We start from the raw sequence: 25,125 nt of genomic DNA, 5'->3' as shown, positions 1-25,125 counted from the left end.
AATCTGTATGCATCACCTATGTAATTTTTTTTGGGGGGGGGTCAAAAATGTTTAATCTGAATTTAATCATGAGGAATATTATATAAATTCAAACTGAGAGATATTCTTCTAAATGTCTAACTGGTTGAAGTATTCTAGATGAAAAGAGACTAAACAGAAGTGACAACTAAACGCTATGAAGAATCTCTGATAGAATTCTGAATTTGGGGGACTTCTCTGATGGCCTAGTGGTGGAGACTGTGCTTCCACCGCAGGCGGAGGGGATTTAACCTCTGGTTGGGGAACTAAGATCTCACATCTGAGATGTGCTGCACATCTCAGCCAAAAAGAATTCTGAATTAAAAAAAAAAAAGCTACAAAGGACATTATCGACATAGTTAAAAATGTGAATATCAATTATATATTAAATATTATTATAAACTAATATTAAATGCCCCTAATATAATAATTGATTTGTAGGAGAATGCCCTTGTTTTGGGGAAAGATAAAGTGAAATATTCAGGGAGAATTGCCTTGATGCCAGCAATTAAATTCCCAATGGCCCAAATAGCTTAGTCAAAGCCAAAAAGTACACGCATAGGTACACAGATAGGAAAGTCGGTGGAGCGAAATATGAACAACTGATGAATCCGAGTGAAGGCTACATGAAATATATGAAACTTTCCTGAAAGTTTAAATTTTTCAAAATAAAAACTTGGGGAAAATATATAGAAAAAATTAAAATATAACAACAATAATAAAACAAATGGCTATAGATGTGAAGGAAATTAACACTGAAAGCCAAGTGATAATATAAGGTGGCTTTAAGAAAATACACTTATCCTTCAATTTAAAAAATTAATTAATTAAAAAAATACATAGTAAAAGTGATTCCTTAAAGAAAAGACTGGACTCTATGATGAGCAGTTAGTAAGAAGGGATCATCCTGTAGAAAGAGAGGCACCTGATCTGCTGAAAGCCTCAGTAAGACAAGAATCTCTTCCTTAAAGGTGCAGGTGCCATGAGACTTAGAGGCTGTGTGGGTACTAACCTGGAAGAAATTTGACTTTTAGCCTTGATTTCTCATTATTTCTCAATTGCCCTCCTAACAGTTATTACGCTTTGTGTGTTGGGTGTTTTTTGGGGAAGCGTTCTTTGTTTGGGGGTTGTGCCTCATGACTTGTGGGATCTTAACTGCCCAACCAGGAATTGAACTTGGGCCCTGGTAGTGTGGTAGTGAAAACACAGTGTACTAACTACTGGACCACCAGGGAATTCCTTGTGCATTGGTTTTTGTTCTAGAAAGATGAGTTAAATAATTTTGCTGTGGCCATTTCATGATAGCTGAGAGTTTGCTCAAGATGGTGGGAGATAAACCCTATGAAGAATCAGGAATCGATCACTTCAGTAAAGTGAATGACGGCCCCGTGATAGGCACACTCAGTGCTGGCCTTGCAAAGCAGTGGCCAGGGAAGATCTTCCCAGTGCTAGAACTTTGAAAGGTGCACCTGGTATTCCATGTTGTGTGGAAAAAGAAAAGCAAGCATCCATATGAAATCATGAGCAGTGGGGAGTGGCTGCATGGCTGGTCAGGAGCCTGAAAGAATTAGAAAGTGTGTGGCGAAAGGAGGTGCTGGGAAGAGGCATATGAATGAATATATGGAATAAATACCACAGGTTAGGATTTTCTGTATCACTTGTTCATGTCCACCAAAAAGCATCCACTAACAGAGGAAGGCTGAACAACCAACTGGACAAAATGAGTCGGCCGGTTGACATCAGCCACTTGGACATTAGCCACCCCCACAATACGCATAATGGCACATGAGCAGGGTGCCCAAGGCGACAGAGATGGAAAGTTGCTTTCAAGGAGACGAGCACTTTCTCAGCACACAAGGAGTGTTCCCAGGAGTACTGACCTGTGCTGTAAAAGGTCTTAACGGTCTTGGAATTAACCTTGGTTTTGTAGAAGCAAACCGCAGAGACCTTTATGCTCTCTCCTCTCTACCTGGGAATCAATCTCAGTGCGATCCAGCTCAGACCCATAGTCAATTATACATTTAGGAGACGAAACTATTTTCACAACAAGACCTTGCATTTTCACAGCATTTTATTATGGTGAACTCATAAAGGAAGCTTTTTACATTTAATTTTCCCCCCAACATCTTTCCCAGCTATCATGAAACGGCCATAGCAAAATTATTTAACTCATCTTTATAGAACAAAAACCAATGCACAGGGAATTCCCTGGTGGTCCAGTGGTTAGTACACTGTGTTTTCACTACCACACTGCTGCTGCTAAGTCGCTTTAGTCGTGTCTGATTCTGTGTGACCCCATAGACAGCAGCCCACCAGGCTCCCCCGTCCCTGGGATTCTCAAGGCAAGAACACTGGAGTGGGTTGCCATTTCCTTCTCCAATGCATGAAAGTGAAGAGTGAAAGTGAAGTCCGACTCTTCGCAACCCCATGGACTGCAGCCCACCAGGCTCCTGCATCCATGGGATCCTCCAGGCAAGAGTACTGGACTACCAGGGCCCAAGTTCAATTCCTGGTTGGGCAGTTAAGATCCCACAAGTCATGAGGCACAACCCCAAAACAAAGAATGCTTCCCCCAAAAAATCCCAACACACAAAGCGTAATAACTGTTGGGAGGGCAACTGAGAAATAATGAGAAGTCAAGGCTAAATGTCAAATTTCTTCCAGGTTAGTACTCGCACAAGCCTCCAAGTCTCATGGCACCTGCACATTTAAGGAAGAGACTCCTGAAGTTACCTCTGTGTGTTAGGGTGTGTGCATAGGTGATAGACTGGATGAGAAGAAGAGGATTGCTTGCCAAGTTAATTTCTCATCTAGTAGCTAAGTGACTTGCCAAGATGACAGTCTGATTAGCCAGAGCCGAGGTGAAGGTGGTGCTCTGGCTACTGCTCCAGCTCCATGTTTAAGAGTGATTCTGGGTCTACTCCTTGTCTGGCCTCTGCACCTGTGCCCTCATCCCCAGACGATCACCACTGACCTAGTTCCCCAACAGGAGTCCAGATTATTCATTCCCTTCTTCACATTTGCTACATGACCTTCCCCCAAATGGCTTTTGACTTTACCACCCAACTCTATGATTCTACGAGAAAGAACAGTACATACTTCTCTAGTCATAAAAATTATTTTTGTTCACATCATCTTTAATTTTATTATAGCCATAAATATTTATAAATTAAATCATTAAAGAATACAATATTTTAAGGCACTAAGTTTCCAAAGTTCAGAAACCTACTGTACTTTACTCTGTCATGTCAAAGATTAAAATATGAGAAGTAAAACTGTCAACTTAATAAATATTTCATTTGAAGCTTAAATTGAGTAGAATAAAGGAAGTACTTGCAGAAATCTCAAGTAAGGAATTAATAGGCTAAATGCTGAACTAATAGTCTTGACATGGTTTGATTATCATTTGGATTAATCTTATGACTCATTGACGTTATACCTCTGAGTAAATGCAAATATTTCATTCAGAGGGTACAACAGAGCTTTAACAGAAGGGAGATCAGCATTCATTCTCGATAACTCCAGACATTTATCTTGTAAAATGCTCATCTCTCACGTTCTGAGCCTCTTGCTGAGCAGTGAATCTGTGCACAATCCATTTCTCTTTCGGCTGGGATTTTCTCTGGATTCCAGGCTGCTGTCTCTGAGCATTTCTGACTGTGCTTCCTTGGGTATCTGTAAGACAAGCATACAAACTCCAGAGGGCAGCCCACTGCTAACGCACCCAGCCTCCAGCCTCCGCAGGGCTAACTCCACAGGAACGCGGCACGTGGGAGAACACAGAAGCAACACAGCACAACACAGGAATGCCGTGTTAGGGAGTTGTTCCTCCCTAACCCTGATTACTACCTTCCATAGACACCTAAAATCTGGGAGTCCAAGCCAAGCTCAGAAAGGCTTGCTAACTTTGCTAACTGCGCAGTGGCATTTCTGGTAGGGGAACTCTCTTTTTCTGAGTCCCTTTTCAATAAGCTCCTTTTCAATGCTTATAGGCTTCCCAGGTGGCGCTAGCGGTAAAGAATCCGCCTGCCTGAAAGAGACACTGGTTCGATTTCTGGGTTGGTAAGATCCCCTGGAGGAGGGCATGGCAGTCCACTACAATATTCTTGCCAGAAGACGGACAGAGGAGCCTGGTGGGCTACAGTCCACGGGGTCACAAAGAGTCGGACACGACTGAGGGTCTGAGCACTTTCCAATACTTGCTAGGTTCAGACAGCCGTGCTTCTGCCCCAGACTCTCCATGCAACCCTCACACAGCAGAGAGGAACTGATCCCTAGCATTGGTTTGTGTTGCACCAAGAAACAGAAGCACCCTGTTAGCCAATCATTTGCCCTCATTCAAAGGGCCTCATGTTTTCCACTCAGGGAAAGGACTTTTCTGACTACACTGGATGTGTAGGCGGACTCGAGGTACCGAGGGTTCCTTTATGCATCAGAGTCATAAACAAATAACAAATTATGCAACAGAGCCTCTCAAGGTTTTGCCTTTCTGTTTCTCGACCCGGGGAGCCCTTTCTTACAGCCTGGGGAGCTTGGGGAGAGAATGGGGAAGCCCTCTGCTGGCAGCACATCAAATGCAGAAACTAGGCCACTCAGCACCAGACGGGGCCCTGCTGCCAGTCGAAGTTTCTACTTTAATTCAATGGAGGATCGAACTCGGGCATTTTGAAGTCACACTGCCGAAGCTTTTGTTGATTAAGAAGAAGTGGGATGTGGGACTTCGAAGCAGTGTCAAGCATCAATCAGAAAAACCAGGACAGAGCTCAGGACATTTGCTATCCTCTCTATATATATTTTGAAGGCCCTCTTTGCAAGCCTGAGGGTTATTATGATTATTTTCAGCATGGGAATGACCCTGTAAAAATGGTTCTTTGCTTTTATAGATGTCAAGTGGCATGACACTTGCCTTGGAATATAATTGTGCACTCAGAATTGCAACAGTAAGCCAACTCTAGCAAAGGTGGGTTTATTCTAAAAGTCACTGTACAATTTTAAAACATCTGCATTCCTTTTTCTTAAATTTCCCCAATTTTAAACTTTTCCCTTAAATATTAAGCAAGTGACTCTTACCTTGGTTCTGCAAGGAGTATTCTTAGAGATCATACTCTCAGTTTCAGCTCCAACGGCTTCTTCTAAACCTTCATCAAGGAAGATGCGGTAGATAAGATGGAAAAAAAAAACATAAAGAAAACATAAACATAAAACATTAAAAAAATCCTTAAGAAAAACAAAAAGCCCATTTTGGTACCTATAGGGATACTCTTACTAGAGAAAACTAGAGAGCTACAGTCCATGGGGTTGCTAAAAGTCGGACACGACTGAGCGACTTCACTTTCACTTTTCACTTTCAGCATTGGAGAAGGAAACGGCAACCCACTCCAGTGTTCTTGCCTGGAGAATCCCAGGGACAGAGGAACCTGGTGGGCTTCTGTCTATGGGGTCGCGCAGAGTCTGACACGACGGATGTGATTTAGCAGCAGCAGCAGCAGCAGGTGTTTTAAAATCGCTCCTCTTCAACTTTTTTGCAGCATTTCACCATTACGTGTGACACAGCCTGCATTAGCTCCATCTCATTCACGTTGTTAAAAGAATTGTCCAGCCCCACCACTAAAAATGTTCAGGCTCTGAGCTGAATTTTAAGTAATAGTGACATCTGTCCCAACATGGCCTCTGTTCCACCTGTCCTTCAATGGACCAGAGGAAACAGATGTGTGAGCACTGCTGGCCAGGTTTGGGCGTCTCGTAGTCCAAAGACAGTGACCGTATTACAAACAACTTGGGGCTGACTCTCAACTTTCCAATATTAATGATCTATTTTGTATACTGCACTGATTCCTGGCTTATCAGCCTTATCTCAACCCCAAGAGGCTGAGAGGGAGCAGAGAAGTAAAAGCTTAAAAAATATACCTAAAAGCTCCAACATTTGACAGGGTTTTATGTTTTTCAGTATGGTTTTACATTGCTCCCTTACTTAGCTAATCTCAATTTATGAAAAATAAATTAACCTAATTATTTAACGTGTATGCTCAGTCACTCAATCGTGTCCAACTCTTTGTGACCCCATGGATGGTAGCCCATCAGGCTCCTCTGTCCATGGGGATTCTCCAGGCAAGTGATTGCCACTTCCTAATTCAGGGGATCTTCCCAACTCAGGGATCAAACCTGCATCTCTTGTGTCTCCTACATTGGCAGGTGAATTCTTAACCACTAGCACCACCTGGGAAGCCCAACCTCATTATTTAACAGAGGTCAATAAAAGATTAATTCCTATGACAGGCTATAATTCTGAATGATGAACAAATCCTCAAAAATGAAATTGCAATAACTGAAGTGCACAGTGAAATGAGTCAGGGCATAGCAAATAACTGTTAACCTATAGCCTATAAGTTTTACTAACAACATTTCAAGTATTTTCAGGGTATAAAGCTCAAAGACTCTTATGCTGCAACATCTGTGGTTTGTGGTACAATGAAGACATGCAATTATTTTTTAAAAGTGAAAATAAATGATAATATACATTTATACAGTCATTTCCACCCTCCTTCACTTCTACCATGGACAGCAAGATGCACTGTCATGTATGACCAGGATGGAGGTGGGGGGGGGCATCTTATTTAAAGATCTGTGGACAGACCTGTTAGGATACCATCAAGTTGTTCCACCATAAACTTGGCATCTTCCTCAGTGAAGCACATAGGTGGTTTTATTTTAAGTACGTTTCTATGAGGTCCATCGGCACTGAGAAGCACTCGCTTTTCTTTCATCCTAATTAGTGCAGGAAATACGTGTGAGTGCATACAAGCAATAACTAAGATGATTTCAGAATGATGTGAACAGACAGCAATTTAGTATATGTATGTAAGAAGTCACGTTTGTAATTGCAAGAGTCTTAAACGTTCCGTATTCAGGGAGAAGAGAGGAAGTAAAAACATTCAAGTGGGTGGACATCATTCAAGCTGAGACACCAAACAGGTGAGGGGTGGTTTACCTGTAGATGATGTGCTGAGCTTCTGCTGTGGCGGGGGTCCTTTGCTGATGGTCCTTCACTAAGTCAATCCCGATAAAAAGGCCAATGCCCCTGAGGGGGGGGTAAAGAAAGGAAACTTGACATAAACTCTGTCAAGCACCACACTGTCACAAAAAATTAACACAGTCGTCAAACTCAAGTTTGATTTGAGACTGAATATGAGTCTCTTTAAAGGTAGTTGTTACTATTTCTAATTAATTCATGATACCAACCCAGTGTCCACAGGACTCCTTAGTTTCTGAAATTAGTTTTTGTAATCCAGTTTTTTTTTTTATCACATTAATTGCAAAAAGAAAAAAAAGGCTTAAAAACAACCTTATACCATTTAGTTTCATATGACATCAATGATGACAAATACATATATGAAAAATAGTGATGTTTCTTAGATGTCATTTAAATTATTTTTTCATAGATCATATAGAGTTATTTTAAGTTTCTTCTTTTCATCTTCTAGCTATTGAAATTATCCTGGCTTAATTTTTTTTTTAAAGTGTAAGTCAGGAAAGATATATATCCAAAAGTTAATAGTGATATATCTGTGTTCTGAATGAAAAACATTTTTTCAGTGTTTTCTAGATTTGGTTTTATGTAATTTATTTTAAATTTATAAGATCACCAATATTTATTTGGACATATGAATAACTACAGTTCCTTGATAAACATACCTGATGTCTCCTATCAAAGTATGTTTAGTCTTCTGCTTATTCAGTAACTCAGTAAGATAATTCCCTACTCTTGTGGCATTTCCTTGAAGGTCTTCATTTTTTATTACATCGAGGACGGCCAAACCAACAGCAGAAGATACTGGATTTCCTCCATACTGCAGAAAAAAGATAAATGAGAAAACAGACTAGTTGAATTCATGCTGTTGCTTGATCTATGAGAAATCTGGCTCATACTTAAGCAAGTAAAGATATAATTTCTATAAAATTTTCCCTTGTGATATTAGCTTTTTAAGTTTAGAATATAGCATGATTCTATTCATTCAGGATTGAGAATATAATTCTAAATTATGTATATGCTACATAACTGGAATGAAGGACTAGTGGAGAATCTGTTAAGTTCATCCAAACCAAACACAGATACTGTGTTGGGAATTAAGGATTTCAGAGTGTGGTTTAGTTAGAGGGATGTGGATTGCAGCACTTGAATATCTGTGTGAAAATAAAAGCCAAAAAATGACATTTTCTCCAAATAAATTTATGTTCCTAGATTTTGATTCTGACTTTAAGCTGCAACAAGTCCTATTACACATATTGTACAAACTATAACTGTCTTTCCAAACTTGAGAATCTTACAACTTTCGGGGGCAAAATCAAGGAAATAAAATTTCCCAAAGACAGAAATTTAGTTAGTATTTCCTATGACAGCCATATAATATTTATACTACTGAATCATCTAAACATGTCAGATGTGTTTTGGGAATTTAAATGTGATACAAAACAAAAAAAGATCATATCATCTGTTAATGAAATAGCATAACCTGTAGAGTTTACCAGGGGATCACTCTATCACTGGAACAATCAATAGGAACATTTTAGGAAGGGGAAAGATATAAGAAAAAATATAAGGAGGATTGTGCCAAACAGAATAAAATATGGTTAGATCAAAGTCTGGCTTCGGTCCTGGGGTCATTAGCTGGCAACGGTGAGATTTATTCTTTATTACATTGGAAAGAAACGTAAGAACACACAGTATTTTTCCCTCTTAGCATTAACGTGGGAGATCAAAATTTACCGTGTTGAAATACTCCATCCCAGAGGCGCTGAAGGCTTCTGCAATTTCTCTGGTTGTTACCACGCATGCCATTGGGTGCCCATTGCCCATTGGTTTTCCCATTGTGACTATGTCTGGAACGAAGTCTTCGCCAAACATTTGGAAACTCCAGAAATGTTTCCCAACTCGGCCAAAGCCTACTTGAACTTCATCAGCTATAAACACACCTCCTGCTCCACGGACATATCTGAAAAGCAAAAGGGCAGCATGATGCCTTCAGGTCACTGAGAGCCCCCATATCCTCCCTTCAAGATATGGATTATTGAGGACTTAAAAAGAATGGTGTTAACCTGAAGTCTGTAATCTTTGTTAAAAACATTTCAGTGCTCAAATCCCCAATGACATCTATGTGATGTCACTGACTTTGAAATACAATCACGTCATTTCCAGATAAGATATAGTTTATGTTGTTTGGGTTTGTGCTGCTTAAAGTAAGCTCTACTGCAGTATTTTAAGTGGCAAGAGAAAAAAGTGAACAAAAAGTAATGTTAGCAGAGTTAATCTTCAACTTTTTGCTAATCAGCAAAGCTTGGACACCAATAAATCAGAGAGGATGCCAGGTGGGTAAAGTGGGGCAGAGCCCTCAAGGACCCCCTGGCTAGACTGTGCGCAAATCCTTTATTAGCTGGGATCTTGGAAGGTGAGGAGTTCCAGGAGTCCTGGGCGGCAGGCACTCCCAAGTGGCTATTTACCATCTAGTCCCTGGTGGCTCAGCAGTAAAGAATCTGCCTGCCAGTGCAGGAGGCTTGACTTCGATCCCTGGGTCGGGAAGATCCCCTAGAGAAGGAAATGACAACCCACTCCAGGATTCTTGCCTGGGAAATCCCACGGACAGAGGAGCTTGGTGGGCTACAGTTGGTTGCAAAAAAGTTTGACATGACTCAACTACTAAACAACAATGGGAAGTACTTCCATACTTCGCCAGCAACCAGACGACCCTGTGGAACTGTCACAGTTCCTTCAGTTTGACCAAAGATGCCCAAGTACATACTCTGCCACTTTCTGGAAGTAGCCTGCTGGAGGAATTATTTGTCCGCCACAACTCTGCATGGATTCAGCAATAAAGGCAGCAATCTATACAAGAGAAGATGGGGTCAAAGTCCATTCGGTCCCCCTCCCGTACCCCCTAAAAAAAAAAAAAAGGACTTCTTATAGAGTGGGTGATTTAAACATGGTTGGGAATGGACCCCTGGCAAGAGGCAAATTGGCCATTTGATTAAAAAGAAAAGATGTTCATGCTGGAAAAACAGGTGATCTGAAGCATTAGTTTCTGAAATTTTAGGTTTCTTATGAATCTACCACTGGAAACGGTGGAAAAGGTGCCTTCCATCTCTCCATAATTAATTTAAATGAGTGTTTGCATTAGGATCAACTGAATAAGACTGATATCTTGATCAGTCTTTGATATGCGCCTCTACAAAATTACCCAGGTTCCAAACATATCACTGTAATGCCTATTTACTCAACTTGTTGAATTAAGACTGCCCGAGTCTGGAATTTGCACCAGGGAGGTGAGAAGGTGACCTGTGGTCACAGACCTTAGTTACTGTGCTCTCTTTCTGGTTCTGGCCCTGAACCAGGCTTACAACTTAACCAACATAGGCAATTCACCATAGGACTGCAGAGGAAATGTTCTAGAGGCTAAGAAAAGAGAAGAAAAAAATCACTAAATTCAGAGGAAGCATGGAAATAGTATGAGATAAGGAGTCAAGCCATCACCTATACTTCAATTAAAAACAAATAAACAAGGAAACCAAGGTTCTATTCTAGACTACCTCTTTTAAGATATGAAAAATGAATGGGTTGGGAAGAAAAAGAAGAAAATAGCTAAGAAAGGCAAACAACTCTCCAGTCATTAAGAAAAAACACTTGAACTGGAAAACATAAAGTTTTCATTTTTCTCTCAATTAAAACGTTTTTTTAATTGCCATATATATGCCATAAATCAATTTAAAGGCAAAGCATATGTCAAATCACATTAAAGCTCCATGTAAGTAACCCCTGTGGGGGTTGAGAATTCAACATCAGGCTGAAGGTGGAAGATAGCAGGGTGAAGGCTGAGAAAATGAAAGCTCTTCCTACTTGGTAGGATTTTGGTTTTTCGAAGTGCAGACCCCGGGATGTCCCTGGCAGTCCAGTGATTGGGACTTCACCTTCCAATACAGGGAGTGAGCTAAGACTCCACATGCTTTTCAGCCAAATAAAACAAAACACCAAAACATGAAACAGAAGAAATACTGTAATAAATTCAATGAAGATTTAAAACCAAAAGTGCAGACACAGACTGGAAGACCATTTTCCTGCCTGGTCTTACCCAGGCTCAGCACCTTCAGGAAAGCTGAGCCAATCCTAGGGAAAGCCAAGGCTCCCAGGGTCCAGGGGCCTGCGTTGATCCTGGGGCCCTGGGGCGACCCTGCCTCTTCCCCTTCTTTCACCTTATGTTAGCCCCTCATGTTACTCTCATTTGGAATGGTCTGTCCATGGGCTATCACCTTTCTTAATTCTCTCCTCCTATCCCTTTGCACCAGAGTCTGCATCCCACTGGGAAGGTCAGAATTAGACCACCAGTTCTGAAACAGGTACAGTTATTACATTTCCAGGATAAATAAAAATAGTCTTAGAGGCATGACTACAATAATGCATTTTTTAATATATGAACTAAGTGAAAATGTAACCAGAGAAGAACAGAAAGGATTTGCCATCTAATCCATTTCCACATCTCTAGTGTATCATGATGATGTCAATCTAGTTTATGAAAGATGTTAACGTGTTTCCAAAGCTGTAAATACAAACCTTTCTTCCGCTGTTATGAGCTTCGTCAATAATTTTCTTCACTTCATCTGCATAAGCACTGGCCGGATCTGCATGGTCTTCTCTGTATTTTCCTCTGTAAGTATCTGGAGCTGGCGCCTGAAAACATCAAGAGATAACATTTTCTCATGATCTTTCTCCTGGACAAATGAGCTTTTAAGAAAGGGTATTTCCCCACAAGAGCATAATAGAAAGGTGACCTGTGGATTTATGTGACTCGATGTTCTTCTGCTCTTTTTCCTTAACATTTCTGAATTCAGTGACACTTGAAATCTTTGTATTGTGAACAGGAGCTTGGATTTACTTCTAGGCCCTTGGAAGTCAAAATTGCATCTCTGATCACATAAGGGGCGAATTCAAACAACAAATGTGACTATGTTATTTGAAAACTTCAATGAATGGAAACTGTATTAACTATTCTATGTCAAAAATAGGGACCTCCCTGGTGGTCCAGTGGTTAAGACTCTGAGCTTCCAAAGCAGGAGGTGTGGGTTCGATCTCTGGTAGGGGAACTAAGATCCTATGTGCTTTTTAGTGAGGCCAAGAAATATTTTTTAAAAGGAAGAAAATAAACCAGCACTTGCCAACTATATAGCAAACTGTAATCATTCAAAAATTCAGAGTGCTTTAGTAGTAATTTCAGATCTTAAAATTTTGAAAGAATGTATTCATGATTCTCTTAAAAAAGTCCACTGATCCTTAATTAAGCGAAATGAGTTTTACTGCTTCAACAACTTTTTTCTTTATTTTCTTTCATTTAATATTTATTTGACGTAATAAATTTACATAATAATTTAGCATAGAGTGATTTTAAGACAGTCATACACACCGATGCAACTCTGAGTTTCAAATTGGCCTCAGTGATAGAAAAAGTAATTGAAGATCCAGGGGCAAGAAAAGTGAAATAAGAGCTGTGAATAACAGCTGTTACTACCACTATACTGACCTGTATGGTACTCATCAATGGATTTTAACCCACATCTTGTCATTAACTAGCTCTCTGACTTTTAGCAAATCATATAACAGCTCTATATCTTAGTTTCCTTTTTCATGGTTTCATTTCAATGCAAAGATTGGTCTGGATTATCACTGGGCACTCTTCCAGTAGTAACATTCTGATTCTTGAATTCCAAGATACTTACCACATGCACAAATTCTTTCTTGACATCTTTGCCCTTTTGAAATTTATATGGACTGATCTCAATTAAAGATGATAGGTGACCGTGGTAAGCACTGAAACAAAAAGGAACGGTAACCAACATCATTCAAAGAAGGATGCTCTTTCAGGATATGAAAAACAGTATTCTGTATCATCCAGGGAGAATCTCAACATTGGTGCCAGACTTAACTATATGGAATCCAATTTTTCATGGTAGGACCGGCCATTAATTTGTCCAGCTCTCCTGATTCAGGCAATAAAACACATAGAAAGCCAAGTATGTATCCTTGTAGGCAGTTTTTAGCCAGAAAAAAACTTAATTTCTTTGGATTGTATTAGCTCTGCTAAATTAGATTAAGTGTAAAATATTGTTTTCTATAGTTTCATGAGAAATATCAGATGTATGTATTCTTTAAATGTATCTTATAGTTATAGTCTAGTAAATTTAAAAAACAAATTTATATCATAACATGGGCTGTGTTTCTGTTTAGAATGGTTTCTAAAGGATGTCTAATAGCACATTTTGAACAAATGCAAGTTGGTAAGGAATAGGAGGTTTTTTCAAAAAGAACCAAGGTTGAGAGGTGATCAACCTTAGTTCTTCCTAAGGTTGTGAAATTCCTTTCTTTCACTTAAAATACAGGTGGCTATGATATTCCCCTGAATGTTTTTTTCTTCCAAGATGTATATAATCAGGAGACTGGAAATTATAAGGGCTTCCCAGGTGATGCTAGTGGTAAAGAATCTGCCTGTTAATGCAGGAGACATAAGAGACAGGGGTTTGATCCCTGGGTTGGGAAGATCCCCTGGAGGAGGAAATGGCAACCCACCCCAGTATTCTTGTCTGGAGCATCTCCATGGGGTTGCAAAGAGTCAGACATGACGAAGTGTCTGGGCACATGCACACACACAGGAGATCAAATGTTGACATCTCTCATTCTGTGCCAGCACGTAACAGGCTCTGTCTCTCTCTGCTAAGTCTCTTCAGTCGTGTCTGGCTCTGTGCGACCCCATAGACGGCAGCCCACGAGGCTCCTCTGTCCCTGGGATTCTCCAGGCAAGAACACTGGAGTGGGTTGCCATTTCCTTCTCCAATGCGTGAAAGTGAAAAGTGAAAGTGAAGTCGCTCAGTCCTGTCCGACACTTAGCGACGCCATGGACTGCAGTCCACCAGGCTCCTCCATCCATGGGATTTTCCAGGCAAGAGTACTGGAGTGGGGTGCCACTGCCTTCTCCGCTGTCTCTCTCTGGAAATTATAAAAGGCCCATGAATAGATAAAGCAAACAGGGAGTACGTCCTCTACCATAGATTAAAACATCCTACAAAGCAATAGCCATGAAATTAGTATGGTACTGGAATAAGAACAAAGTTACGACTGGGACAGAAGCAAGCTCAGCCATGCATAAATGGCAACACAGAGGCCTCTAGGTGGAGTTAATTGAGAAGCAGATACACACATAGAAGAAAACGAAGAGCATCTTTGTGATCTGAGGGATGGTGATGGGTATGTATGGGGGAAAGATTTTAACAAAACTTAGAAAACCAAACCATAGGATGAAAATGCAAACTCTGATTTAATCAAAAAACTTTTTTAAATTTTACTTTATAATACTGTATTGGTTTTGCCATATGATTCAATCAAAATTTTTTTGGTAGATGGATGCCATGGACAAAGTTAAAAGGCAGGTGATAGATTGGGAAAAAATATTTGTAATGTCTCAAATAAAAGAGGCTAACTTCCAAAATGGTCTGTTTGCATAAAGAATCACTTGGGAAACTTGGTTTCCTGGACTCTGCCTCTAGAGACTCTCTTTAACTGGTCTGGGGTGAGGCCTGGGCACTGGCACTATAAAAAGAACATTTCCCCAGGTATTTCTAAAACGCAGTCTAGGCTGAGATTCTCTGATCCAGTCTATGCATGCAACCACAAAAACAAGGATGGGAATCCCAACAGAAAAACTGGGTAAAGAATATAAGCAGATAATTCTCAGAAAAAAAAGTGGGTCAGTCGCTTAGTTGTGTCTGGCTCTTTGCAACCCCATGGACTGTAGCACGCCAGGCTCCTCTGTCCATGGGATTCTACAGGCAAGAATACTGGAGTGGGTTGCCATTTCTTTCTCTATGGGATCTTCCCAATCCAGGGATTGAACCTGGCCTCCCTTATTACAGGCAGATTCTTTACCATCTGAGCCACTAGTGAAGCTAATTCTCAGAAGGGGAGTCACAAATATATAGTAAGTATATGAAGAGATACTCAATCTCATAATTAGAAAATTGCAAATAAAAACAACATTGATATTATTTTATACTTATTAGACCAGAAACTATTAAAGGAAAAAAAGGCACAATACTCTCAGGCTTTGCCTAGGATATGGGGAAATGGAACATTTCATGCACTGGGTAGAGAGTTTCAACCACTCTGGAGACTGACCTGGGAGCATTTAGTCAAATCAATAATGTTTACAGTACCCCTACGGCCTGGCGATCTTGTTTCTGGGTGCTTATTCCTAAGAGATCCTCAGAAAGGTCCATAAAGGCACATGTCTGAGGGTTCTTACTGCAGTGCTGCCTGTGGTAGCTGGGCATAGAGGGCAGTCACAGTGTCCATTCTGTGATAGGCAGCATCATGCCTGCCCTCCCCAAAGATGCCCATGTTCTAATCCTCAGAACCTGAGAATATGTTACGTGGCAAAGCGGACCTTGCAGATGTGATTAAGCATCATGAAATGGAGTGATAATCCCTGGAAGGTCCAACATTATTACAAGTGTCTTTATAAGGGAAAGAAGGCGGCAGGGGGATGGTGGTCAGACTCTGGGGTGTGATGGAAGTAGAGGCTGGAGTAATGGCATGGCCGGCTCTGAAGGTGAATGAAGGGGCCCAAAGCCAAGCAAGGCAGGCAGCCTCTAGAAGCTGGAGGCAAGGCAGCACATTTCCCCTAGAGTCTCTAGGATTGCAGCCCTGCCGCCACCTAACTTTTAGCCCACTGAGGCCCATTTTGGACATCTGATCTCCAGAACTGTAAGAGAATAAATTCATGTTGCTTAAACCACTATGTTTGTGATAATTTGCTACAGTAGCAATAGAGAATGACTACATCAACCAACACATAAAACAAGAGAAGCCTATAGATGGGTAAGAAATGAGGTACATGTTCAGTTCAACCTTCTGTGTGTGAGATTAGTGGGGTGGGCAGGCAGAAACAATTAAAAAAAAATCTCAGTTAAGATAGAAGTTGTCAAACTTCTTGCTCAAATTGTAATGAATTTGGGACTTCTCTGGCAGTCCAGTGGGTAAGACTTCTGCTCCCAAAGCAGGAAGTCTGGGTTTGATTTCTGGTGGGGGAACTAAGATCCTGCATGCTGTACAATGTAGCCAAAAAAAAAAACCTTTTTTTTTAACTTGGCTGCTTGTAGTCTTCAAAATTTGCTCTAAATTACTGTCTTTTAAATTAATTACAGTGGATTGCATTGCAGTGGCTCAATAAATAGTTAATGTTTGAAAGTAAATTCTAATTCATACAAAGCCCATGAGACCATGACCACAGGACCCGAAAGAGCCTCCAGGTGCTTGGAAAGAATTAAGTGTTCTCTAGGCCTGAGTTGGCCTTGAAATCTTAAACATAATAGTAAAATAAAATCCTTGTGCCATCCAGCCTCCTCTGTACATACTTCTGGTATTAGTCTAGATAGGATCAATGTGTTTTCATCTCTGAAGGACTTTCCTGCTGAGAAGTTTCGTGTCCAAGACTTACTGGTCAAGAGTGATCACATCTTGGTGGCCTCTGAACTGCCGAGCCAGGCGTAAGGCTAAGTCATTGGCTTCCGATCTATTAAGACAGCAGAGAGAGAGGAACAATGTGACATAAGCTCTTTAAAAATCTTCTGAAATGCTATTTTCAAAGTTGAAGATTTCAACTACACAGAACTGCATAAATAAATAAGTTGAGGTCCTCTTTTCCCCCTCAATCTTGCCCAACCAGCCATCTCATATCATCCTCCTAAGTTCCCCAGATGTCTTCAAAAAACAGTGGGACGCATGAGGAAACTCAGCACAAATTAACGATATTCTGCTCATTTCAAACTCTGGCCCAGTTCAGCCACATCATAGGGGACTAACTTTGAGAAGCCCAAGAAACCTATATTAAGTGTGATCTCAATGGGAGGAATTGGAGTCTAAGGTCCCACTAACCGGAAGGCCACTGACCTGTGTTGTGCTGACCTAATACTTGATTAGTTTCTTATCTGGAAAATGAAGATCAGGGCTTCCCTGGTGGCTCAATGGTAAAGAATCCTCCTGCCAATGCAGGAGAAAGGGGTTCAACCCCTGGCCCAGGAAGATCCCACATGCTGCTGCTGCTGCTGCTAAGTTGCTTCAGTGATGTCCGACTCTGTGCGACCCCAGAGATGGCAGCCCACCAGGCTCCCCCATCTCTGGGATTCTCCAGGCAAGAACACTGGAGTGGGTTGCCATTGCCTTCTCCATCCCATTTGCTAAGGAGCAGCTAAGCCCATGGGCCACAACTACTGAGCCCACTTGCTGCGACTACTGAAGCCTGTGTACCTAGAGCTCATGCTATGCAACAAGAGAAGCCACCACAGAGAGAAGGCCCCATGCCCCAACTGGAGAGCAGCCCCTGCTCGCTGCAACTAGAGAAAAGCCCAGGCAGCAGCGAAGACCCAGCACAGCCAAAAACAAATAGATCGACAGATAAACAAGACTTTAAAAAATGAAGACCGTAATCTTTCTATCTGCTGTAGAGAGTCTAGATACACTACTCGGACACAGGTGGAAAAGTAATCATTTGCGGCATGTTTATCACATGCCAAGCATTATACTGTTTTACTTATATATTGATTCTCATAACTACTCTTCAAGGCAAGTATTGTCATCTTTTTATGGGTGAAGGCTCAGAGAGGTTAAGTGACAAGGATAAGTTCTCACGGCTAAGAAGAGGTAGAGCCAGTGTTGACTGAAGCCTGGTTGACTTCAAGAACGTTCTTTGTATTAATACTATTGCAGGCTCTGTCACCTCCAGTCTTTGGTGACAGTGCTCTTTAAGGCTAACCATTCTTTGACAGCATAGGATTCTTTGGAAGGGCAAGTCAAATACTATGTCATTTAATTCGATGAAGGCAAGAATGCTTTACAACAACAAAGTAGATCCTAAAATGTCTTAATTCTTTACAAAGGAAAAAAAAAGAACAATTTTCTGGTTATAAATTGGGTTTTATTGAAAAGAGAAGTGTGGAACTCCCCTGGCAGTCTGGTGGTTAGGACTCTGAGTTTCTACTGCAGGGGGCTGGGTTCAATCCCTGGTGGGGAACTAAGATTCCACAAGCCTCAGGCATGGCCAGAAAGAAAAGGAATCACAGAATCTTTTAGTTTTAGTATATATATACATATATATCATTTTAAAAATGAGTTTGTGCTGTATAGACAGCTTTCCTCCCAATAGGTAAGATTTTCACCTGTCTTTAAACATGTATTTTCAAAAACATGCATTTTTAAAAATTTTTGCTGTACTTCCCAGCTTGTGGGATCTTAGTTCCCTGACCAGGAATCAAACCCAGGCTCTCTGAAGTGGAGGCTTGAAGTCCTAACCACTGGGCTGCCAGGGAGTTCCCCCTAAAACATACTTTTTAATGTCTGCATAATATTCAACAGAATGGGATACAATCATTCGAATTTACAGAATTTAAAAGTTGTAACATATCTATTCACTTGAATTGATTCCTTCCTCCTCTGTGTTTGTGCTGGGGAAATGCTTAGGGATCCCTACTGGTGCACCTTCCCCATCTATCACCAAAGAAGCGTGGTAGTGAAAAGTCTTGAGTGACACGCACATGTTAATCATGGGACTGCAGTTACAGGCTGCATCAAGAGCCTTGGAACACGATGTCAGGTATCTTATCTACAAGGAGCTGGTGGGCCCAAGTGAAAGAACCAGGAGGTCAGGTCCCCCATGCAGCATCATTAGTAAGAGTCTCAGGAAACCTGTTTAGATATTCCTCCTCCACCAGCAATCAAAATAGAAAAGACATGTGAGAGAGGAAACAAGGAGATTCATGGGAATGGGGATGGCTGGAAAAACCTTGAAACTTACCCTGAATTTGTAAAATAGCAAACAGAGAGTCTGTCCGGCAGGGTTGCGGAGAGGCGCTTGGCATACTCCACAATGTTGTCGTGGAGGAATCGAGAATTTGTATTTAGTAGTTCCATCTGTTTCTGGGCAGCTTTGACCACTTCTGGGTGGCAGTGTCCCACTAAAATTTAAAAGACAAAAGTCCTCAAAATGAGTTACAGTTCGAAATGCCTGGGAAGTGAGGCAGATTCTGAAGCAAAAAAAAAAAAAAGAAAAGTTGATCCTGTTCCTCTCCCACATTTTGTTCTAGTTTTTCCCAGCCTAGGACTAAGGGCTCTGTTCAGCCGAGGAACTGCAGCCACTGCAAATCCTGGGACAAATATTAACGGTGCCAAGGCTGCCTTAATCCATGAACGTATCCTTCAGGGCACAACAAAGACAGCACATTACCATGGGCAACGTTGTTGATGCAATCCAAGTACTGGTCACCTTTCTCGTCAAACATGTACTGCCGCTGGGCTCGCACTATTTTGATGGGATCCGCAGCAAAGAAAACTTTGCATGAAGGCCTAGAAATAATGAAAGGAAACACTTTGGTCTGGTAGGACTGCTCAGTGTTTTCCCTTCTCAGTCAAGGTCACGATGGGTGGAAAATTACAATTACATAAAAGAAAGGGAAAACACAACCTAGGTGACATACTTTTTTCTTTTTAATTTCATATTAGCCTGGAAACTTTTACCTTAATCCCCCATCTGTGACATTGCTCACGTTTCTTATGCTTGTTATATTAAATTTGCCACGATCTGACAATACTTTTTAGAGGCACATGGATCAACTCTGACAGCTCTAATTACACAAACCAATAACTTATTTTCCTTTGGAAAATTTTGTTCCACTAGGAAAAAAAAAACCGATTTTTTTTGAGCCTTCCTGTATATTAAGAACTGATAGCTATTACAAATATTATCTCATTTAATCCTTCCAACAATAACATAAGAGGAGTTATTATCATTCTCACTTTTATAGGTGAGAAAACAGGCACAGAAAAATTAAGAAGCTTGGTTCAAGCCAATAAGAGAGAAAACCAGAATTTGGAAGTAGATTTTTGTCTTGACTGTAACTAGATTTACCACAGTGACCATTTTGAAATATATGGAAATATTGAATCACTGTGTTGTATAGTAGGAATTAACATAGTGTTGTACATGAATTATGCTTCAAAAATAAACTCACAGAAAAAAGAGATTACACTTCTTGGGAAGAGCTGGGAGGCAGGGAAATCAGATGAACATAGTCAGAAGGAGCAAACTCCCAGTTATAAGGTAAATAAGTACTATGGATATAATTTAAATGTACAACATGATAAGGGCGTCTTACCTTTTAACATGATTGATTATAACACTGCTGTATGTTTTATATGAAAGTTGTTAAGAAAGCAAATTCTAGGGGATTTTCTATTTCTTAAATTTTCTATTAATGGGATGATGGATATTCACCAAACTTAACTGTAATAGTAATTTCATGATGTAAGTCAAATCGTTATGATACGAAACTCAAACTTAATAAAGTGCTGTATGTCAATTACACACCAATAAAATTGGAAGAAAAAAAAGAAGACTGTCTTATGCCATTGCCCAAAATAGAGCTTGCTTGTCATCTAATCTCTCCCTCAAACCTACTTGTAAAGAAATGAATAGGACTAAAAGCTACTACAAATAACTTAGTGTTAAATAGTGTGCAGGAGATTTTACAGATTATTTTCAGGTCTTTTAATTGGTTCTTGTTCTGCAGCAAATGGATTTTCCATTCTTAAATAATACGATCCAATTATGATTCTAACCTTTTAACCCACTCTTTTGAGTCTAATAAAATGTCATCCCTATTTATGGTTACTTGGATGGCTGTACAAGTTTTAGCAACATGAAAACAGTACAAGCATTTCTGATCTTGGCTCCATGAATGTTTAGAAACTAAGCAAAATATATTATTATTATTTATATTTATTTATTTATTTTTTGTCATGCCATGAGGAAATGTGCGATCCTAGTTCCCCAACCAGAGATTGAACCCAAGCTCCCTGCACTTGAAGCAAGGAGTCCTAATCACTGAACCACCAGAAAAGCTCCCAAAATATAGTTTTATTTTGGTGGCTTTGCATGCACAGAAAACATGTTCCCATGTGCACTGAAGGTAGTTTAGAGGGTAAATAGTTATGTATTAAATTGATACACAATAGTTTAGAAAGTATTGTAATTATTGTGAATAAGTAATAAAATTTTTTAAATGCCTAAACTTAAGTGTCATCAGCTAAAATGAAACTAATAATGAGAATTTATTAGTTCAAACTCAGTTGTTTATTAACTGCAAGTTAAAATCCAGAAAAATTCTTCCTTATGAATATGGGCTGAAAACTGCACTTGACCTTGCCTCTTTGTTAATGTACTTCCCACCTTGCCACTCATAGAAGTGGATTTTCATAGAAGAGGAATTTAATGTGACAGAGATCACAAGGTAACATGACACTCTTCTAGGACCAGAGCCCAGGTCTGACTTAAGTATGGGTCCTGTACGCTCACTCACCAAGTCGTTTATACTGTTAATGTGAGCAAAGCGAAAACAGACCCGAGAGAACCCTGCATCTTTACGTTGTAGCGCGGGCACATCTGGGGAGACCAAGGTGAGTAAGGGCATCTTACCCTTTAAAAAGTGTCAACGCTTTTTTCCCCTCCCCTCCACTGGCTAGATTAACCTTTTACTTCTTAACGAAGCGTGCAAGAAGGAAGAGTTCGCTTTCAACAAAAGTTGTCAGAATGAGTTTTCATAGCCATCATCAAAAATATTTCAGAGTTCATAGTTATGGAAAACTTTCGAGTAGGTGGGCGTGGCGGAGAACTACCCTTCTCCCCTTCCAGAGCCCAGCCCTGGAACGGTGTTCTTCAGTGGCTATCAACCCTCATGGTCAATTCCTCCAGCCGGCCCGCAGCCCTCACCCTCTCCGCCGGCTGCAGAGCGCGGGGATCACCCGGGCCCCGGCTGCAAGGGAGCCCCTGGGGCGCGGGCGCGGCGGGGCGCTCGCGGCGGGCGGCGGCGCGTGCATGCAGGTGCGGCGGGCAAGCGGCAGGTCCCGCTCCCCGCGGGACCCCAGCCAGCCAGCTCCCGGCCCGGCTTCAGCTCTCCGCTCCCTGCGCTGGTGACCTGGTGACTCCCACTCTCTGCGCCTCTCGCCTGGGCTGGGGAGCCCTTACCCGATGTGCTTTCTCCTCAGCGCCAGGGTCTCTTGCTTGCTGTACAGCTCGCACATGGCGGCAGGGTGCCCGGCGCCCCCAGGGATCTCCCCGCTCCAGTCCCTGCGCCCGCGACGGGAGCCCGCGGACTGCCTCAGCTGCGGCCCTTCCCTGACCTCCCAGGTTGGGTCCTCTGGTCCTGGGCGCCGGAGGCAGAGGTCGGTGTCAACCAGCTGGGGTCATCTCCCTTTTAAGTCTTGCGCCGCCTTTGCCCTTCGCCAAGCCCCACCCTCCTCCTCCCCTCCTCCGCCGGGGGCCGGCCGGGCCGGTGCCTGGGCTAGCCACTCAGTCGCCACCCCCGCCCCCGCTCTTGCCCCAGGCTAACTCGCTCCCTTCCCGCCCTGCTGCCTACTTCCCCTCCCCGCAGTTGTTGCTTCTCCTAACTCCCCTTTTATTTTTCTAAGCCTGCCTCGCCGTGGCCTTTCCTCCTCCTCTGCCTATGAATTCCCTCCTTCCCACTCTCTTAAAAATATTTATTTATTTATCTGGCTGCACCGGGTCTTCGTTGTGGCATGCAGGATCTGCGCCGGTTGCATCGAGAGCAGGGAGTCTTAGCCCCTGGACCACCAGGGAAGACCTCCTTTCTTTTTTCCTTTCTTCTCTTTCTCCCCCCGGCCCCGCCCCTTCTTCTTTCCTTTCTCCCTTTATTTGTACACATTCAAAGATAGGCACTCACTGGAGATAACAGGACTTTTGTCTCCATTCTCCTTTTGAGCAAGTTCCAATACCAAAATCTACTTAACAAGAGTAACAAGTCACACGCCCAAAGGGTAAATCACAGGAACTCAGTCTGTTATTTGTCGGGAGGGATAATATATACCCCTGTTTCAAATACCTGCTTTAGAGATAATTGCACTTATCGGGTTCAGTCATCATAACAACCCTGACTGAGGTAAGCCTGAAAGTTACCGCCTTATTTAACATATGGGAACAGTTATTACAGGTCTACCTGACGGTGAACCTGAATTCATTCCTAGGCTTCTTGACTTCCTTTAGGATTCTCTTCTCTCACTGATCAAATTTAAATATGTGGACAGAAGGAAACCTAATTAACTATAACATTAAATCATAAACTATTTGAAGAAGTAGAGATCATCTGATTTATCCCCTGTGTTTTGTAGATAAGAACACCTAGGTACAGGAAAGGTAAAGTCTTATCATTCAAGGTCACACAACTGCTTAGCCATAGAGTTTAGATGAGATCATTTCATTCTTTGTGTTTCGAAAGACAGCAGAGAAAGCTTATTTTACCAGTAAGAACATGCTTGATAAATGTTTGTAATATCTGACTTTTCTCTTGAATGAAGTTATTAATTAATATTAATGTCCTGCAGGATTAGTAGGATTATTTCATTGCCTAAGATAGGTTGAGAAATGGAGTTCTATGAGGAAAAACGTGTTAAGAATTCTAGGTGTTATCAATGAAGGGGAGAAGACACTTAGGAAACTTGCAAGAAATCCCAGTCATGTAATCTTGGTCTTGTTCCACACTTGAAAGATATTGCCAAGTGTACATCGACTCTCAAACCAGCTAGTGAAGCCACACACAGGCATGCTCCCTCCATAAACCTTCAGTTATTTCCAGTGCTTTAAAGTATGTTCTTTAAATAAATAATCCTGGTCTTGAGTTCTTTTTTATTATTTATTTTGGCTTCCCTGCTGTAATGTGGGGGTCTTAGTTCCCCAACCAGGGATTAAACACATGCACCCTGCAGTGGAAGCTTAGGGTCTTAACCACTGCACCGCCAGGGAAGTCCCAAGGGTCTTGGGTTCTTGAACTAGTTCTTGCATAAACTAGCTGGATTTCTTGACCTTTGGGAGGCCAAATTTCTTTAAAATGTTCAAATTTCATATTAAAGAAAAAACCTCAATCATTATCTAACTAAAAACATTACAAGGAGGTCTAAAAAGAGATCATGATTGTGAAACATGTGTCGGGATAATGGTTAAGGTCTCAGTGCTCTTGTATTCTTCATTTTTTATGTTCTTTATTTTATTTTATTTTTTTTAACCAGAACTTTCAGCAGGGCTGGTTACTCCTTTCTTCTCGAAACTCTTCATTTTTTGATTTCTTGACATGACCACACATTCCTGATTTCTTCTCTCGCTCAACATTTTCAACATTTCAATGTCGGTATCTCTGAAGATAGGGTCCTAACTTTTTCTTTGCTCTGCACTCTTTCCTCAGGTAGTCCAGAAATGATTCCCTGGGATTTCAGTTCAGTTCAGTTCAGTTGCTCAGTCATGTCCGACTCTTTGCGACCCCATGAATCGCAGCACGCCAGGCCTCCCTGTCCATCACCATCTCCCAGAGTTCACTCAGATTCACGTCCATCGAGTCAGTGATGCCATCCAGCCATCTTATCCTGGGTCGTCCCCTTCTCCTCCTGCCCCCAATCCCTCCCAGCATCAGAGTCTTTTCCAGTAAGTCAACTCTTTGCATGAGGTGGCCAAAGTACTGGAGTTTCAGCTTTAGCATCATTCCTTCCAAAGAAATCCCAGGGCTGATCTCCTTCAAAATGGACTGGTTGGATCTCCTTGCAGTCCAAGGGACTCTCAAGAGTCTTCTCCAACACCACAGTTCAAAAGCATCAATTCTCTGGCGCTCAGCCTTCTTCACAGTCCAACTCTCACATCCATACATGACCACAGGAAAAACCATAGCCTTGACTAGATGGACCTTTGTTGGCAAAGTAATGTCTCTGCTTTTGAATATGCTATCTAGGTTGGTCATAACTTTTCTTCCAAGGAGTAAGTGTCTTTTAATTTCCTGGCTGCAGTCACCATCTGCAGTGATTTTGGAGCCCCCCAAAATAAAGTCTAACGCTGTTTCCACTGTTTCCCCATCTATTTCCCATGAAGTGATGGGACTGGATGCCATGATCTTCGTTTTCTGAATGTTGAGCTTTAAGCCAACTTTTTCACTCTCCTCTTTCACTTTCAAGAGGCTTTTGAGTTCCTCTTC

The 25,125-nt window shown here is 41.5% G+C and overlaps 1 protein-coding gene across 2 annotated transcripts; it reads right to left on the bottom strand.

Moving 5' to 3' along the window:
• Nucleotides 1-2,111: 2,111 nt before the first annotated feature.
• Nucleotides 2,112-22,310, bottom strand: ETNPPL (ethanolamine-phosphate phospho-lyase). 2 transcript variants are annotated; one of them, XM_068974807.1, is made up of 13 exons: nucleotides 22,122-22,310; nucleotides 19,326-19,444; nucleotides 18,897-19,056; nucleotides 16,545-16,619; nucleotides 12,775-12,865; nucleotides 11,615-11,731; nucleotides 9,813-9,895; nucleotides 8,783-9,008; nucleotides 7,711-7,865; nucleotides 7,007-7,096; nucleotides 6,653-6,783; nucleotides 5,089-5,156; nucleotides 2,112-3,693 (listed from the first exon to the last, which is right to left on the bottom strand). In XM_068974807.1, the coding sequence occupies exons 1-13, from the start codon at nucleotides 22,175-22,177 to the stop codon at nucleotides 3,571-3,573; spliced, it is 1,494 nt and encodes a 497-aa protein (XP_068830908.1). In that variant the 5' UTR covers nucleotides 22,178-22,310; the 3' UTR covers nucleotides 2,112-3,570. The 2 variants fall into 2 exon arrangements, with proteins under 2 accessions (XP_068830908.1, XP_068830909.1); XM_068974808.1 differs by having other exon boundaries at nucleotides 18,897-19,038.
• Between the last annotated feature and the right edge of the window lie 2,815 nt (nucleotides 22,311-25,125).

The sequence above is a fragment of the Capricornis sumatraensis genome, chromosome 7 (assembly GCF_032405125.1).
Source record: "Capricornis sumatraensis isolate serow.1 chromosome 7, serow.2, whole genome shotgun sequence".
Lineage (NCBI taxonomy): Eukaryota > Metazoa > Chordata > Mammalia > Artiodactyla > Bovidae > Capricornis > Capricornis sumatraensis.
Note: the sequence above shows the minus strand (reverse complement) of the source record. Positions and strands in the feature narration are given on the sequence as shown.